The following is a 13,693-nucleotide window of genomic DNA, read 5'->3' as shown; positions in this document are numbered from 1 at the left end:
GGGGGAGGATCACCTCCCTGGACCTGCTCGAGATGCATCTGTGGATGCATGATAGGGTACGATTGGCCTTCTTGACTGCCTCCCCACACTGCCGGCCCATGTTCATCGTGGAGTCAATGACGACTCCAAGATCCTTTTCCGCCTCCGTGCTGGCAAGAGGAGAGTTCCCCAACCTGTAAGTGTGGTGCCGGTTCTTCCTCCCCATGTGCAACACCTTGCACTTATCAGTGTTAAACCCCATCCTATTCTCATCCGCCCACCGTTGCAACCTGTCAAGGTCAGCTTGTAGCCTATTGCATCCTTCTAGTGCACCCACATCCCCCCACATCTTAGTGTCATCAGCAAACTTGAACAGGGTGCTTTCTATCCCCTCATCCAAGTCACTGATGAAGATGTTGAACAGTGCAGGCCCGAGGACCGAGCCCTGCGGAACCCCACTGCCCACATCCTTCCAGGTCGAGAAGAACCCATCCACTACCACCCTCTGGGTGCGGCCCTCCAACCAGTTGGCGACCCATTTGACCGTGTGGGCATCGACACCACAGTCTCTCAGCTTTTTGATGAGGACAGGGTGAGAGACAGTGTCGAAAGCCTTCCGGAAGTCCAAAAAGACTACATCCACAGCAACCCCTGCGTCTAATGATTTGGTGACCTGATCGTAAAAGGCCACCAGGTTGGTCTGACAAGACCTGCCACTGATGAACCCATGTTGGTTGCCCCTGAGCATGCATTCCCCCGCAAGGCCCTCCTGGATGTGTGCCAGGATAATTTTTTCAAAGAGCTTACCCGGGATTGAGGTCAGACTAACTGGCCTGTAATTTCCCGGGTCCTCTTTTTTTCCCTTTTTGAAGATAGGGACCACATTGGCCCTCTTCCAGTCCTCCGGCACCTCGCCAGAGCACCATGAGTGCTCATAGAGCCGTGCCAGGGGTCCCGCAATGACCTCAGCCAGTTCCTGTAGAACCCTAGGGTGAAGATCGTCCGGACCAGCGGACTTGAACACGTCCAGCTTCTCCAGAAGTACCCTAACTAACTCCTCGCTAACATAACAGAACAAGGAGCAATGGTCTCAAGCTGCAGCAAGGGAAGTTTAGGTAAAATATTAGGAAGAACTTTCTCACTAGGAGAGTAGTAAAACACTGGAACAGGTACCCAGAGAGGAGGTGGAAACGCCATCTTTGAAGGTTTTAAACACCTAGGTAGACAAAGACTTGGCTGGGATGATCTAGTTGGGGCTGGTCCTGCTTTGAGCAGAGGGCTAGATTAGATGCGACCTCCCGTGGTCCCTTCAAACCCTAATTTTCTATGATTTTATGATTCTCCTTTGATTCAAGAACAAAAATATATGTTACTGGAACAGAGCGACTTGAATATTTGCTAGAACAATGATTCTCAACCAGGGTTCATGCCATCCTTTCAAGGATGCCACACAATATTAGTACTGTTAGGTGTGCCAACACCTATACAATTCACAACATAAACCCAGATGTTTCAAATAGAAACCCACAGTGTCAAAAACATGTCTGACCTGTCGTGGCCCTTCTGAGCTCTTTGCACCAGAAGAGCTGCTGTAATTGTTTCTGTAGTAAAAATAAACAAGCAAAAGCTAAGAGCTGGCATTTTTTGATGGGGACCTCAAGTCTAAATTAATTTGAGAACCCACTGTGCTGAGGTCATGGGCTTCTGATCAGCTTTCTTTATTTGCAGGGGTTTTGATGGCAGCCTATATATCCATTATTAGAAACTCTGAGCATAAGGGGAGCTAGTCAGTTTGGGGTCTTCAAGTATCATAGCAATGGCAGCACTGCATACTTAACGTGCATTGCTTAAAGATTTATCAGTGCCATGGTATTTGGCAGCCCCCAGACTGACAAGCCCCCATAATTTTCAAGTCAGGTCTGCTATTAGAAGCCTTACAAATGAAGGGAACTCATTGGTTTTGGGGTTGCTAAAACCGTGGCACCAATAACACTGTAAGCAAGGCTTGCTAAGTACATACATGCCCTGTGTTGTCAAGGCTGCGGTGCCAACAGTTTGGAAATTGCCCAGCTTCCTGAATTTCCAAGGTTTTTCTCCTCATATTTCGAGGCTTCTATTACAGCGGGAGTCAGCCTTGTTTTCAGCAGGCAAGCCACAAATTAGCTCCCCATCCTCCCAAGTGCCACTCTGATCCCTTTCCCCTACCTGATCTGCTCTTCTGCTTTTTGCTCTATGCTCCCTGACCAACCTGTTGCTCTGCTGTCTGCTCCCTGCCCTGTGCTCCCTCCTGATCTGATGCTCTGCTTTCTGCTCCCAGCCCTATCTGCTGCTGTGCTACCTGTCCCCTCCCCAATCTGCCACAGGGCACCCACACAGATGCTGCCTGTGCCACATGTGGCACCTATGGCGCAGGTTGGCTGCCCCTGTTCTATTAGACGCTTTGAAAATATAGGGAGACAGCAGCCATGAAACAGATTAGTCCAGCTCATTTCCGAAGCTCTAATGGCACCTCTTTGACAGCAGCTTCCTGTTCCCTGTTTCTGGCAGTTAAATCAAGGCCAATTAGTTACTAGGTAAAGAACTACCATTACAGTCAACATGCAATTATCCAAGTACAATGAAGTTATAAAGTAGACAGCAGAGCTGAACTATGCTATGCACTTAAGCAGTGCATGCACTTAACCAACATGGTAATTAAAATGCAGCAATACTAGATGATACAATGTGCGGGCAATGTGCTATATAAGTAAGCTAATTATGCAGTCATCCAATATTATATAAGTGAAGTACATTGCATCTATAAAGCAGTCTGAGATCCTTGGATGGAAGGTGTGATGCATCTTAGAAATATAGGAACGTAACTGGAAGGTGCCTCCTTTTTTGTCAGTAGGTAAGGAACCACCCTGCGGTCACCACCTCAGTTGCTGACACACAGCTATAGGGAACAATATCCAATATGCCAAGAACAGTTTGTATCATGATCAGGTCCTATCCATGTCAAATCCTACAAGCAAAGAAGGGCAGGCTGGGATGCAAACCCTGCCTGCTCTTCTCTACACTGGGGGTTGGTATTAGAGCAGCTAAATGGGTTGCTGGCCTCCAAGAAGGGAAGCAGGCCTACTCGCAAATGAAGGCAAGACCTGGCTCTTCCTAAGCCACAGCCTCAGGATGCTGCCTAAGCCACCCTTTATGTGCATCTCTGCAGAAAAGGACCTGGGGATTACAGTGGACAATAAGCTGACTACAAGCCAACAATGTGTCCCAGTTTTGGGGTTTTTTTTTAAGGAATATTGTGCGTGTTCCAAGCCAAATCCACGAGTCATTCAAGAACTGAATGTGGCCCTGCACCTGGCAAACATCCTCCACCTCCTGGGGCTTCAGATGCTTCCAAATCCTTTGGCAGGCATCCTACATGCAGGCCCAAGCCCGGAGGCCTGGGGTTCAGATGTACCCAAGTTTTACTTGCCCTCAGCCATACGGCAGCAAAAGCAAGCTAGGGAGGAGTCTCCCATTTCCATAAAGTGGGCGTAATGCCAAGATCTTCCCACTGGAAATGAAAGTGGGAGGTTACCTACACATTACGTCCACGGGTACTACTCCATGCCAGAAAAGCGACTAGGAAAACCCCCGTAGGGCTCCTGGTATTTCCCCTGCCGGGTAAGTATACAGCACAAAGTATGCACGATATCAATCCAAAACCAGGGCCTTTGCCAAGAAGGCTAACAGCCCTCCGGGCTGCGCGAGCAGCAGCGTTGCCGGAGGGTCGAGGGCAGCGATTCCTCCCCTCGCGGCCACATCTGGAGTCCCGCGTCCAGTTTTGGGCCACTGCTATGGAAAGGACGTGGACAAATTAGGGAAGAGCCCAGCGGAGGGCAACCACAAATGGTTCGGGGGGCCGTGACAGATGAGCCGAGGGGGCCGGGCTGATTCAGCCTGCAGAGGGGGGCTGAACGGCAGCTGCGGCTCCCTCCAGCCGGCCGGAAATCTCAGGCCACGGCCCCACGTAGGACGGAGCCCAGCGAGGCGCCATGCTGTCCGGCTGCAACACGGGTGGAGGCTGGGCACCAGGACAACCTTTCTTGCTGGGGCAGGGCAGCATCGGAGCCGCTCACCCGGGCACGCTTCAGCCAAAGCCGCCTGCGGGTAGGGCTCGGTGCAGACAGGCGGCGCCCGCAGCATCCCCGCGCCGGACTACAGCTCCCAGCCTGCTCTGGGCGCAGCTCGCTGAGCAGCCTGGGAGCGGCGGCGGCGGCCGGAGGAGCGGGCAGGTAGGCGGCGGCGGCGGGGTCGGGCCGGGCCGCGGCTGCACCCGCACCCGCACCCGCACCCCGGGGCAGGGAGGGGCGGCGCGGGCTGTGCGCCCTGCAGCGCGGGCCGGGCCGCGGGGAGGGGCGGGTGAAGCCTCGGTCAAACCCGGGGCTCCTGTGAGTGAGGTAAAGGCTGGGAGACCCACGGGCCTTCCTGAAACCCAGGAGCTCCTCTGTCTCTTTTTTCCTCGATCTCTCTCTTTCTCCCCATCTCTCTCTGTATCTATCTATCTCTCTGTTATTCAAAGGCCGCTGTTTCCTTCTGCCTGTTGGAAATCTGACCCGCTTTAAAAGGAAAAAGCTGCTTATCCCTAACAAAAGCATGCCCCCCTTCAAGGCGGTCAGCAGCCCTTTATGGCATTTCCAGCATCCTCCTTTATCGCTCGTAAGCAAAAGCTGTTGGCGTATTGCTACGGACGGCGTATACCTAGATCAGTGGGTCTCAACCTCCTTCAGACCCAGCCCTGCTTAAACTGCAAGCAGCCCTCAGAAAATGCCGGCTTTTCGTTTTGGCTGGCTTGATTACCCAAACACACCCACATAACAACACCGCATTTTTCCTCTTGCGCGCACACAAAATAAGACAGCATTTTTCCTACTGCACGCATGCACACGTACAATAATACAACCGTTTTCCTATTGTATGCACGCGCACAAAATAATACAGCATTTCTCCTATTGCACGCACACGCGTGTGCACACACACAACATAAATACAGCGTTTTACCTATTGCAGAGAACTCAGAAAGACTACCACAAGGGTTGGCGTTTTTAATAAGATGGATTCCTATTTGAAGTAGCTGGGTTTGTCGCATGAATCATGTTTGCATACCTAATAGGGCTAATATTGCGTGGCACTTTTCAGTACCCTTGAGAAGATTTCAAGGCACCCTGATTTGAAATTGCTAACCTAGATAGTAGGTTTTGTTTTACACTCTGGGTTTCTTGCTTTTAGCATTTTTCAATGCCATTGTTCACCCCTTGAGGGAATGGTTTTGGCCTACTTTTCAGCATTCTCTCCTGGTCCCACAGCCTCCTGCCCATGCTAAAGATAAAGGCAACTCTCCTGTTTCAGTGCTGGACACCTGTCACTTCCCAGGGACAGTCTTAAATCCACAGTGCTGCTAATCCAGGGAGCTAAGGAGCAGATCTCAGTTGGTAGTTCATTGCAACTCCACTAAAGCATCGATCCAGTCCCTGAGAATGAGGGCTGCACAGAACAGCAAACAGGGCTCTGGTTGGAAGCAGATAAATGAATGTATGCTTCACCCTGCATGAGAACAAAGTGCTTCTCTCTACTGTAAATGTCATCTTTCTGTCGAGCAAGTGGTCTCCTGAAATGCACCAAACCTTTCTGTCTAAAATCCTCCCAAGAATGAAGCAGGCTCAGCAGGGAGGTAAAAAATGCTGAGAACAAGCAACCACGACTCAGAGAACAGCCGAGAGTCCACAGTTCTGTACAGGGCTTGCAGCACTGCTCTTCATGTGAAGAACCCCGAAAAAACGATCCTCGGGGATTTCTAACTTCCCTCACCCCAACCCCCCAGCCTCTTTTAATGGCAAAGCAAAGGAATAGCAAAGATATGGAAAAGGAGTCTACTGAATAATAGCTTAACGATGTGAACCCTTTTGAATGGGGCTGCTTTAGTGAGAACTGCTGGAATCTTTTCACAGTAGGGAGTGATGTGAGGATACAGGAAACCTGGATAAGCAGTGGCATCAGACTGAACCAAAATGGGATGGATGCTACCAGATTGTTAAATTAAATGAAATGAGCTACATTTTAAAACCAAGTCTGAGAATGGATACTGAGCACTCACATTCACATATTTTTATTGGACCAGTTATTAACACTTTCACTGGTGTAATGAAAGTGGTTTTCCCAGTGTCTTCGGGTAGAGAAGCAGGAATGAAGAGATGAATGAAATGTATTGCATTAAATCTGAGCAGCATACTCTCAAATGTGCTAAAACTGTAGAAACCAGCTCCTGTAACATCACTTACACTGGAATTTATCTTTCTTCAATGTATATGAAACTTGCAGCTGATCATAGTTATCTAGAAAGATAAAACAATCCTGTTCACTTTACCCATGTCTGATGCCACACATGAATCTAAATCTCTAGGGTAGACCTGCTAGTATCCTAAGGCAGCCACGATCTGCTCCTTATCATTGCCAAACTTTTAACACGCAATATCTGATGATCTCAGAGGTCCCTTCCAGCCCTTAAAGTCTATGAAATCTTAATGCTTGGTGTACTTGCCCAGGATTTTCTTACATTATATAAACTTGAAGGCACTCTGAGGACAGAATTCAGTCATCAGTATCTATTGTTGCCCTTACACTTATTTCAGGTTTGCTTATACATTATATTTTGCAAGAAGATTATTCATTGTATTGGAAAAGGCATTTAGCATTGGAATTTGCCCAGTGTGAGACCAGCTGAGATTAATCTGCCACTGTAGCATGCGGAAGGACCAACTGGATTTCTTCCTTTTTTTTTTTTTTTTGCCAGAGTTGGGTAATAAATCAGAAATATATTGCATGTATATAGAGCTGCTGGTAGAGAGAAAATAAATCACTTTTTCCTCCTTCTTTTTGGGCAGGATCAGAGCACCTTGGAATAAATGTAAGGACAAATTCTGCACTAGCTGAAACTACCTTGGAAAGTCATGGCTGCTGCCCCACATCTCAACCCAGATGCCCTCCGGGAAGTCCTGGAGTGTCCCATTTGCATGGAGTCCTTTACAGAAGACCAGCTGAGACCCAAACTCTTACACTGTGGGCACACCATTTGCAAGCAATGCTTGGAGAAACTGCTGGCGAACAGCATTAATGGGATACGCTGCCCCTTCTGCAGCAAGATCACTCGAATCACAAACTTGGCTCAGCTGACTGACAACCTCACAGTGCTGAAGATCATAGACACTGCGGGGCTGAGCGAGGCTGTGGGGCTTCTCATGTGCAAGGCTTGTGGAAGGAGGCTCCCCAGGCACTTCTGCAAGAGTTGCAACTTAGTTCTGTGTGAGCCATGCAGAGAGATGGAGCATGTGCAACGAGGGCACAGCATCATTGCTATCAAAGAGGCTGCCGATGAGAGAAGGAAGGAATTTGGGGCAAAGCTTGGCAGGTTACGGGAGCTCATGGGGGATCTGCAGAAGAAGAAAGCATCACTGGAGGGGGTCTCCAAAGACTTGCAAGCCAGATACAAAGCAGTCCTGCAGGATTACAGCAAGGAGGAGCGCAAGATCCAAGAGGAATTGTCTCGGTCACGCAAGTTCTTCATGAACTCTTTGTCAGAAGTGGAGAAAGTAAATAACCAGATAATGGAGGAACAAGCTTATCTGCTGAACTTAGCAGAGGTGCAGATAGTGTCCCGGTGTGACTACTTCCTTGCCAAAATTAAGCAGGGAGATATAGCTGTTTTGGAGGAGGCAGCAGATGAAGAAGAGCCAGAACTGACCAATAACTTCCCAAGAGAGCTGACTCTGCAAGAGGTTGAGCTCCTCAAGGTGGGCCATGTGGGGCCACTGCAGATTGGGCAGGTGGTAAAGAAACCTCGGACTGTCAACATGGAAGAATCGCTGATGGAGACTGTCGCATCCTCATCGGTGTCATTTAGAGAGATTGACGTGGGGCAGGAAGAGACTTGTTCTACACCAAACTCTTCACCGGCTAAGCCAAGGATGCCTGAAACAGCCTCTAGTATCCAACAGTGTAACTTCATCAAGAAGATGGGCTCTAAAGGCAGCCAGCCAGGGATGTTTAATCTTCCCGTCAGTCTCCACGTCACTGTCCAGGGAGAGGTACTAGTGGCAGATCGTGGCAATTTCCGAATCCAGGTATTTACCCGCAAGGGCTTTCTGAAAGAGATCCGGAGGAGCCCTAGTGGCATCGATAGCTTTGTACTGAGTTTCCTTGGAGCGGACCTACCTAATTTGACTCCTCTTTCTGTCACCATGAACTGCCATGGTTTGATAGGAGTGACTGACAGCTATGATAACTCAGTAAAGGTGTATACCATGGATGGACATTGTGTGGCATGTCACAGGAGCCAGCTAAGTAAGCCATGGGGCATCACTGCTCTGCCTTCTGGGCAGTTTGTGGTGACCGATGTGGAAGGGGGGAAGCTTTGGTGTTTTACTGTGGACCGCGGCGTTGGCGTAGTTAAGTACAGTTGCCTATGCAGTGCAGTGCGCCCAAAGTTTGTCACTTGTGACACTGAAGGGACTATATACTTCACTCAAGGGCTGGGACTCAACCTGGAGAACCGTCAGCATGAGCACCACCTGGAAGGGGGCTTTTCGATTGGCTCTGTCGGTCCGGATGGGCAGCTAGGCCGCCAGATCAGCCACTTCTTCTCGGAGAATGAGGATTTCCGGTGCATTGCTGGGATGTGTGTGGATGCCAGGGGAGATCTGATTGTTGCAGACAGCAGCCGTAAAGAAATTCTGCATTTTCCTAAAGGAGGTGGCTACAACATCTTAATCAGAGAAGGACTCACCTGCCCTGTTGGAATAGCCATTACACCCAAGGGGCAGCTGCTAGTGCTGGACTGCTGGGATCACTGCATTAAGATCTACAGTTACCATTTAAGGAGATACTCAACACCGTAAGGGCATTTCAGTGCGTAAAAGCGCCTCTCATAGATTCTTCCAGCCTCATCACAACTTGACAGTAGTCAGTGCCAAACCTTCAGGTAGACTGCCATACCAGTTTGGAGGGTGGCGCATAGGGGCCATCTGTATTTTGTGTTTAGAAATCAAATAGCTTGTGTGGTGTGTTTTTTTTTATTTGTAAAAAAAAAAACCCAACCCTTTGTTGGAGTGAAGGGTATTTGGAGAGTATAGGTTTTGTGTCCAGTGACCGATCACTCCATAAACATTACCTCCTTGTGCTGCAGCTTCCACCACTGCATGTTTCTTTGTGCCATAAACATTGACTGACCATTGTAAATCGCTTTTCCTTAGAGGATCCGTGAAGTGATACTAGTCTCACCGTGATGCTCACGAGGAACTCAGTAGCAGTTGTCTGGACAACTATGATGGAAAAAACTGTTTCTGATTACAGGACTGCAGCTGCCTAAAGCAAAAGAGCCTTCCTAAACTGCATAGAGTGGCAGGTGGCTTAAAGCTGAAGAGCAGGGGCTGCCTTACTCTATCTTTCTGGTATTTAGGAAATTGTCCTCATGGTGCCATGGGTAAACCCAGCTCGGTCCTCCTGTTTATTCAATATGAAGTGGGGACAGTGCAATCCTGGAAGACTGACAGGAGCTAGAGAACCACTCCCTAACCGCAAGCAGGATTTTATTATATGGAAAGAGTTTGATTAGCATGAGGAAAGTATAAAGTGAGTAGGGCTAGGGAGGGAAGGGAGGCAGGGTCGGTGGGAAGAGAGAATGGGATGGCAAACCTATTTAACAGAATTTGATTTCAATCTATCAGCATTCAAAATTGTTTTACTATTAAATGTAGCTTGGAAACTGTCTTTGAATGTATGGTTGGTATCTGAAACTTTGCCGGGGTGGAGGGAAAGAAGTGGGAATAAACAAGATCAGGCGTGACAAATTGTACGTTCACCAGCACACTTCAATATGCTGCATTCCAGACCATTGCATTTATTGATGGGTTTCCACCAGTTTGCACTCTGTGTGAAAGCTACTTGTTCATAAGATACGGGGGGGAAAAGGGGTGGAGGGTAGGGAGAGGAAGGATTTATATTTTGTTTCTCAGGTGTTCCACTGATGCTCTGCTTTTTTGTGTTTTTTTGCTCCCCTGTGCACAGCCAAATGCTTTATTCCTCAGTGTTTTTTATGGTGCTAGCAAGCACCAGAGTTCATGTTCATCACGGCTTTGGGCCAAATGAAGCACAAAACTGCAGCTGTGTGAATTAAGGCACCCACGGAGCATCTATGCTGGCTGATAAACACAAACCTCAGTGTGGTGCTGCTCATCTAAAATGGTTTATTGAAGAAAAGAAACATTTAAATAGGCCACAGTTGTAGAATGTTAATCTGCCAAAGATAATAGTTACACTGCAGTGCGCTTATTTGTTACCATCAACAATGTAGTTGCAAATTTTGGGGCATGACAGACAATATAAAAGCAGGTTTTATAGTGGCTGTCACGTCCAACATTTTACAACTGTATTTGCCAGGGTATGAAATCTATGCTACCATGTGTGTAGAACAGGTGGATTTTTCAGTTCCCATAAAATTTCCCTTTTCTTAGCAAAACGGCAGTTAAAAGGGCCTTGCCGGAGAAGTTGCTGCTGTTGCCCTTCCACCCAGTTGTTTTGACAGCTGTGGGAGCTTCAAGAACAAATGTCTGGAGCAAAGAGAACAGTGTTTTTTAAAACTCCTTGATGCAGCTGAAGAACTGTGCAGGGGCCAGTGCAATAGACCCAGGTACCCTGAAACCTTGTTAGTGTGCCCAGAGACAGGCACAGCGTGGTCCAGTCCTGCCTACGGCATCTTGGTGAAACTATAATAGAAAGTCATTTTCTAGAAGAGGTTTCGGGGGACAGGCTAAACACAGAGATCAGTAGGAACGTGGAAGCAACCAACTGCTTAATGGGATTTAAAATTTCAGCCGTCACCCAGATGAGCTGCAGGCTATTTGTTATAGCTACAAACGTCCAAACAGGGATTAACATCCTGCCTCTCTCTCTGTTTTTTGTTTGTTTGTTTGTTTGGGTTGTTTTTTCGGGGGGGAGGGGGAAGTTGAACTTTGCATCAAGCGTGTAGTGGCAATTTGGGGACTCTGTATTGTCATGATATATATGTTTTTTAGGGGGAAATGACTGTTTTATCTGGGATCTTTTATAGCTAATTACCTTGCTGTAAGCCAAGTCATTTAGAGTTATGGTGATTCCTATCATGCTGGTATTTCACATTTTAAAATCTCTCTTGTTTCTAAGAGCTGCTTTCAGGAGAAAGCTTCCATGAAACCGACTCGTTGAAGCAATGTTATCTTTGGTAGTAAGCGCCTACATCGAATGCTGTTCCAGTAAAATCCTTCTGTAGTACACATTCCACTAGTAATGATTCCTAGAGCCCAGACATACATTTAAGTAGACTTAAAACATGGCCTTTTGCGCTGACTGAGCACTTGGCTGCCTAGCTCTGTCCCAATGGCCGCGCCATATAAACTAAGTCTCCACTGTCTGTTCCACCCTCTATTACAGATTCAAAGAAAATACCACTTTATTTTAAGATGCACTTGTGGTAGAAGGTAGAGGGAGGAGATCAGTGCCTGTGCATGCATTTTGCTTCGCAGCTGCTGTTCTGTTCTCCTGTTTCAGGCAGAGATGGGAGACAGAAAAGGAACTGCTATCCCTAATTTTAGTACATGCCTCCTTTGGTAAAGTGGAATTGACTGCAAGAGAGCTGCATCCCATGCAACAGTATTTTTCCCTGGTGTTGTGATCATTTGCCACATGAGATGAAATAAAGTAATGAAAGACTGTGATAAAATACTGTGGCTTCTGCTTTTCACCTGGAGAAGGAATGTGTCCGATTATGAGTGTGTGGTTGATTTTTAAAGGTTGTGTAATAAAGGGAAAATTGATCCAATTAAAAGTGCATCACAAATGGCTCATCTGGTTATTAAAAACGCTTCATCTCCTCACACTTCCTTTGGTGGCAGATCTGTTTCCATGGCCAACAGGAATTAGACTTGCTAACACAGCATCAGCAAGATACCTCGTCTCATGCTGTCAGGATGTGGCCAACAAAGCTGATCTCTTTGGCAGGCCAAGGGTAACTTTATCTTGTATTGTTCTCCCCATCTCATAAGCAAAATACTAGGGTTTCTCACATTCATCCAACCCGGTAGTCCCTTAAGATTGGTATTCTACCTCCCTGCTGTGGCTGATACCCGATGCTTCAAAAGCAGACCGTCTCCACTCCTCCATAACACATTTAGTTAAACTAGCTGAAATTGCATCTAAGTGATTAGAGACATAAAGTCTGGGTTATAATTCTAGGTTTGCCACTGAGCAGTGAACCACTGCTGGCCTTAGTTTAGCCTCCTGTGAAATCAGGATAATATTGCTTATCTGACTCACAGGGGGTAGCATCAGGTTTAACTGATTATTGTGGATTAAATAGGCTAGCCTGATAAGTGCTAGTGGACAAGAAACATTAAGAATATTTTATTTGGGGAAACCACAAGAGAGCTAAGCAATGGCATTTAGGGTTAGAAGACATCAGCACCCTCAATGAGGATACATCCTCTAATTTCTCCGCTACCCGGCTCAGTTTGTAGAATACAATTTTATATCGCCCAGCATATGATGTGAGGCATCTCTTTCAGCAGCAATGAGCTGCTAGTTTGTAAAATATAAGAACATGACAGAGTGATTACTCTATTTATTGGCATTGCTAGATTTGGTACTGATCAGCCGTTTCATGAAAAGGCAGGATTTCTCTGAGTAGGTATAACCACTGTCTACATTTGTTATATGGAAATCAGCTTGTGAAGTTTGAGTTTGCGAATGTTTGTAAGTTGGGGGTTTTTTTGAACCAAAGGAGCAGAATTACAAAAGTAAAAATAAATACAGATGCTGTTCAGCTCTTTCTTTGTGTAGCTTAAGTGATTTTTCTGGGTCATTACTCAGTGCGGGGATTTAAAGTTATTTCATTTTGCACAACTAATTACTGCACTTGCCTGGCAATTTTGGATTACAATGAACAGTGCATAAGGTCATTTAGCAGACTGATTCACAGCACATATTTTAGTCTAAACTAAATTTCACAGCAACTGGCTATACATTTTTTTCTTAGCTTGAACAAAATGTTACATATGTGGCTTTACAATATAGAGCATGGCAAAAACAGCATGCTGTAAAGTCTTAAAAGTAACAGAGTGCTAGTTTGCAGAAACAGTCTTCAAGCTAATAAGAAATTCTAGACACTTTGACTGGTAACCGAGAAAGAAAAGCAAAGGGCAAAGGTAACATATCCTTCAATAGCCAGTTGCAGAAGTCACTTTGCTGGCTTTCTGAATGCACCTAATTGTGCCTAGGAACTGGAAGCTGTACAATGTATTTTACATACTGATTTTCAGGGACCCACCTAATGCCAGGTTTGAAAGACGATAAAGGTGATGACCATGAGTTCAAAGTTGACAGGTTGGGAAAAGTTGTGAGTCCCTATAACAGCTGGGACCTGCTCTGGAGGTGTTCAGACAAGGGAGCTCTAGGTTTTTGCCATTTGCAGAAAAGGGGGTAAAAAGAACAAAATAAAATTATCCCAAGCCCATGATCAGGGGCACTGGTTGTGTTTGACAGAGCAAACATAACTGCTCCTTTTCCAAGCACAGCAAGTCTGCAGTACTCAAGACCTCTCAGCAGCTTCAATTTCCCTGGCTATGGTGTTTGCAAGGGAAATGAACCATCTGAGCCA

The 13,693-nt window shown here is 46.8% G+C and overlaps 2 protein-coding genes across 7 annotated transcripts in view; one reads left to right on the top strand and one right to left on the bottom strand.

Moving 5' to 3' along the window:
• Positions 1–13,693, bottom strand: part of ASTN2 (astrotactin 2) — a 598,062-nt gene that overhangs the window by 176,683 nt on the left and 407,686 nt on the right. The window lies entirely within an intron of this gene.
• On the top strand, positions 3,614–11,869 carry TRIM32 (tripartite motif containing 32). Of its 5 annotated transcripts, none has more exons than XM_090021415.1 (2): positions 3,614–3,636; positions 6,894–11,869. In XM_090021415.1, the coding sequence occupies exon 2, from the start codon at positions 6,960–6,962 to the stop codon at positions 8,901–8,903; it is 1,944 nt and encodes a 647-aa protein (XP_089877541.1). In that variant the 5' UTR covers positions 3,614–3,636; positions 6,894–6,959; the 3' UTR covers positions 8,904–11,869. The 5 variants fall into 5 exon arrangements, with proteins under 5 accessions (XP_089877541.1, XP_089877539.1, XP_089877540.1 ...); XM_090021413.1 differs by lacking the exon at positions 3,614–3,636 and adding an exon at positions 3,900–4,247; XM_090021414.1 differs by lacking the exon at positions 3,614–3,636 and adding an exon at positions 4,302–4,412.

The sequence above is a fragment of the Crocodylus siamensis genome, chromosome 11 (genome assembly GCF_052110815.1).
Source record: "Crocodylus siamensis isolate JL-2025a chromosome 11, ASM5211081v1, whole genome shotgun sequence".
Taxonomy (NCBI): Eukaryota; Metazoa; Chordata; order Crocodylia; family Crocodylidae; genus Crocodylus; species Crocodylus siamensis.
The sequence above is the reverse complement of the archived record's forward strand: the minus strand, read 5'-3'. Positions and strand labels throughout refer to the sequence as shown.

Excerpts from the sequence above, each read along its gene's own strand:
- TRIM32 (XM_090021415.1), top strand. The coding sequence starts at position 6,960 with ATGGCTGCTGCCCCACATCTCAACCCAGATGCCCTCCGGGAAGTCCTG.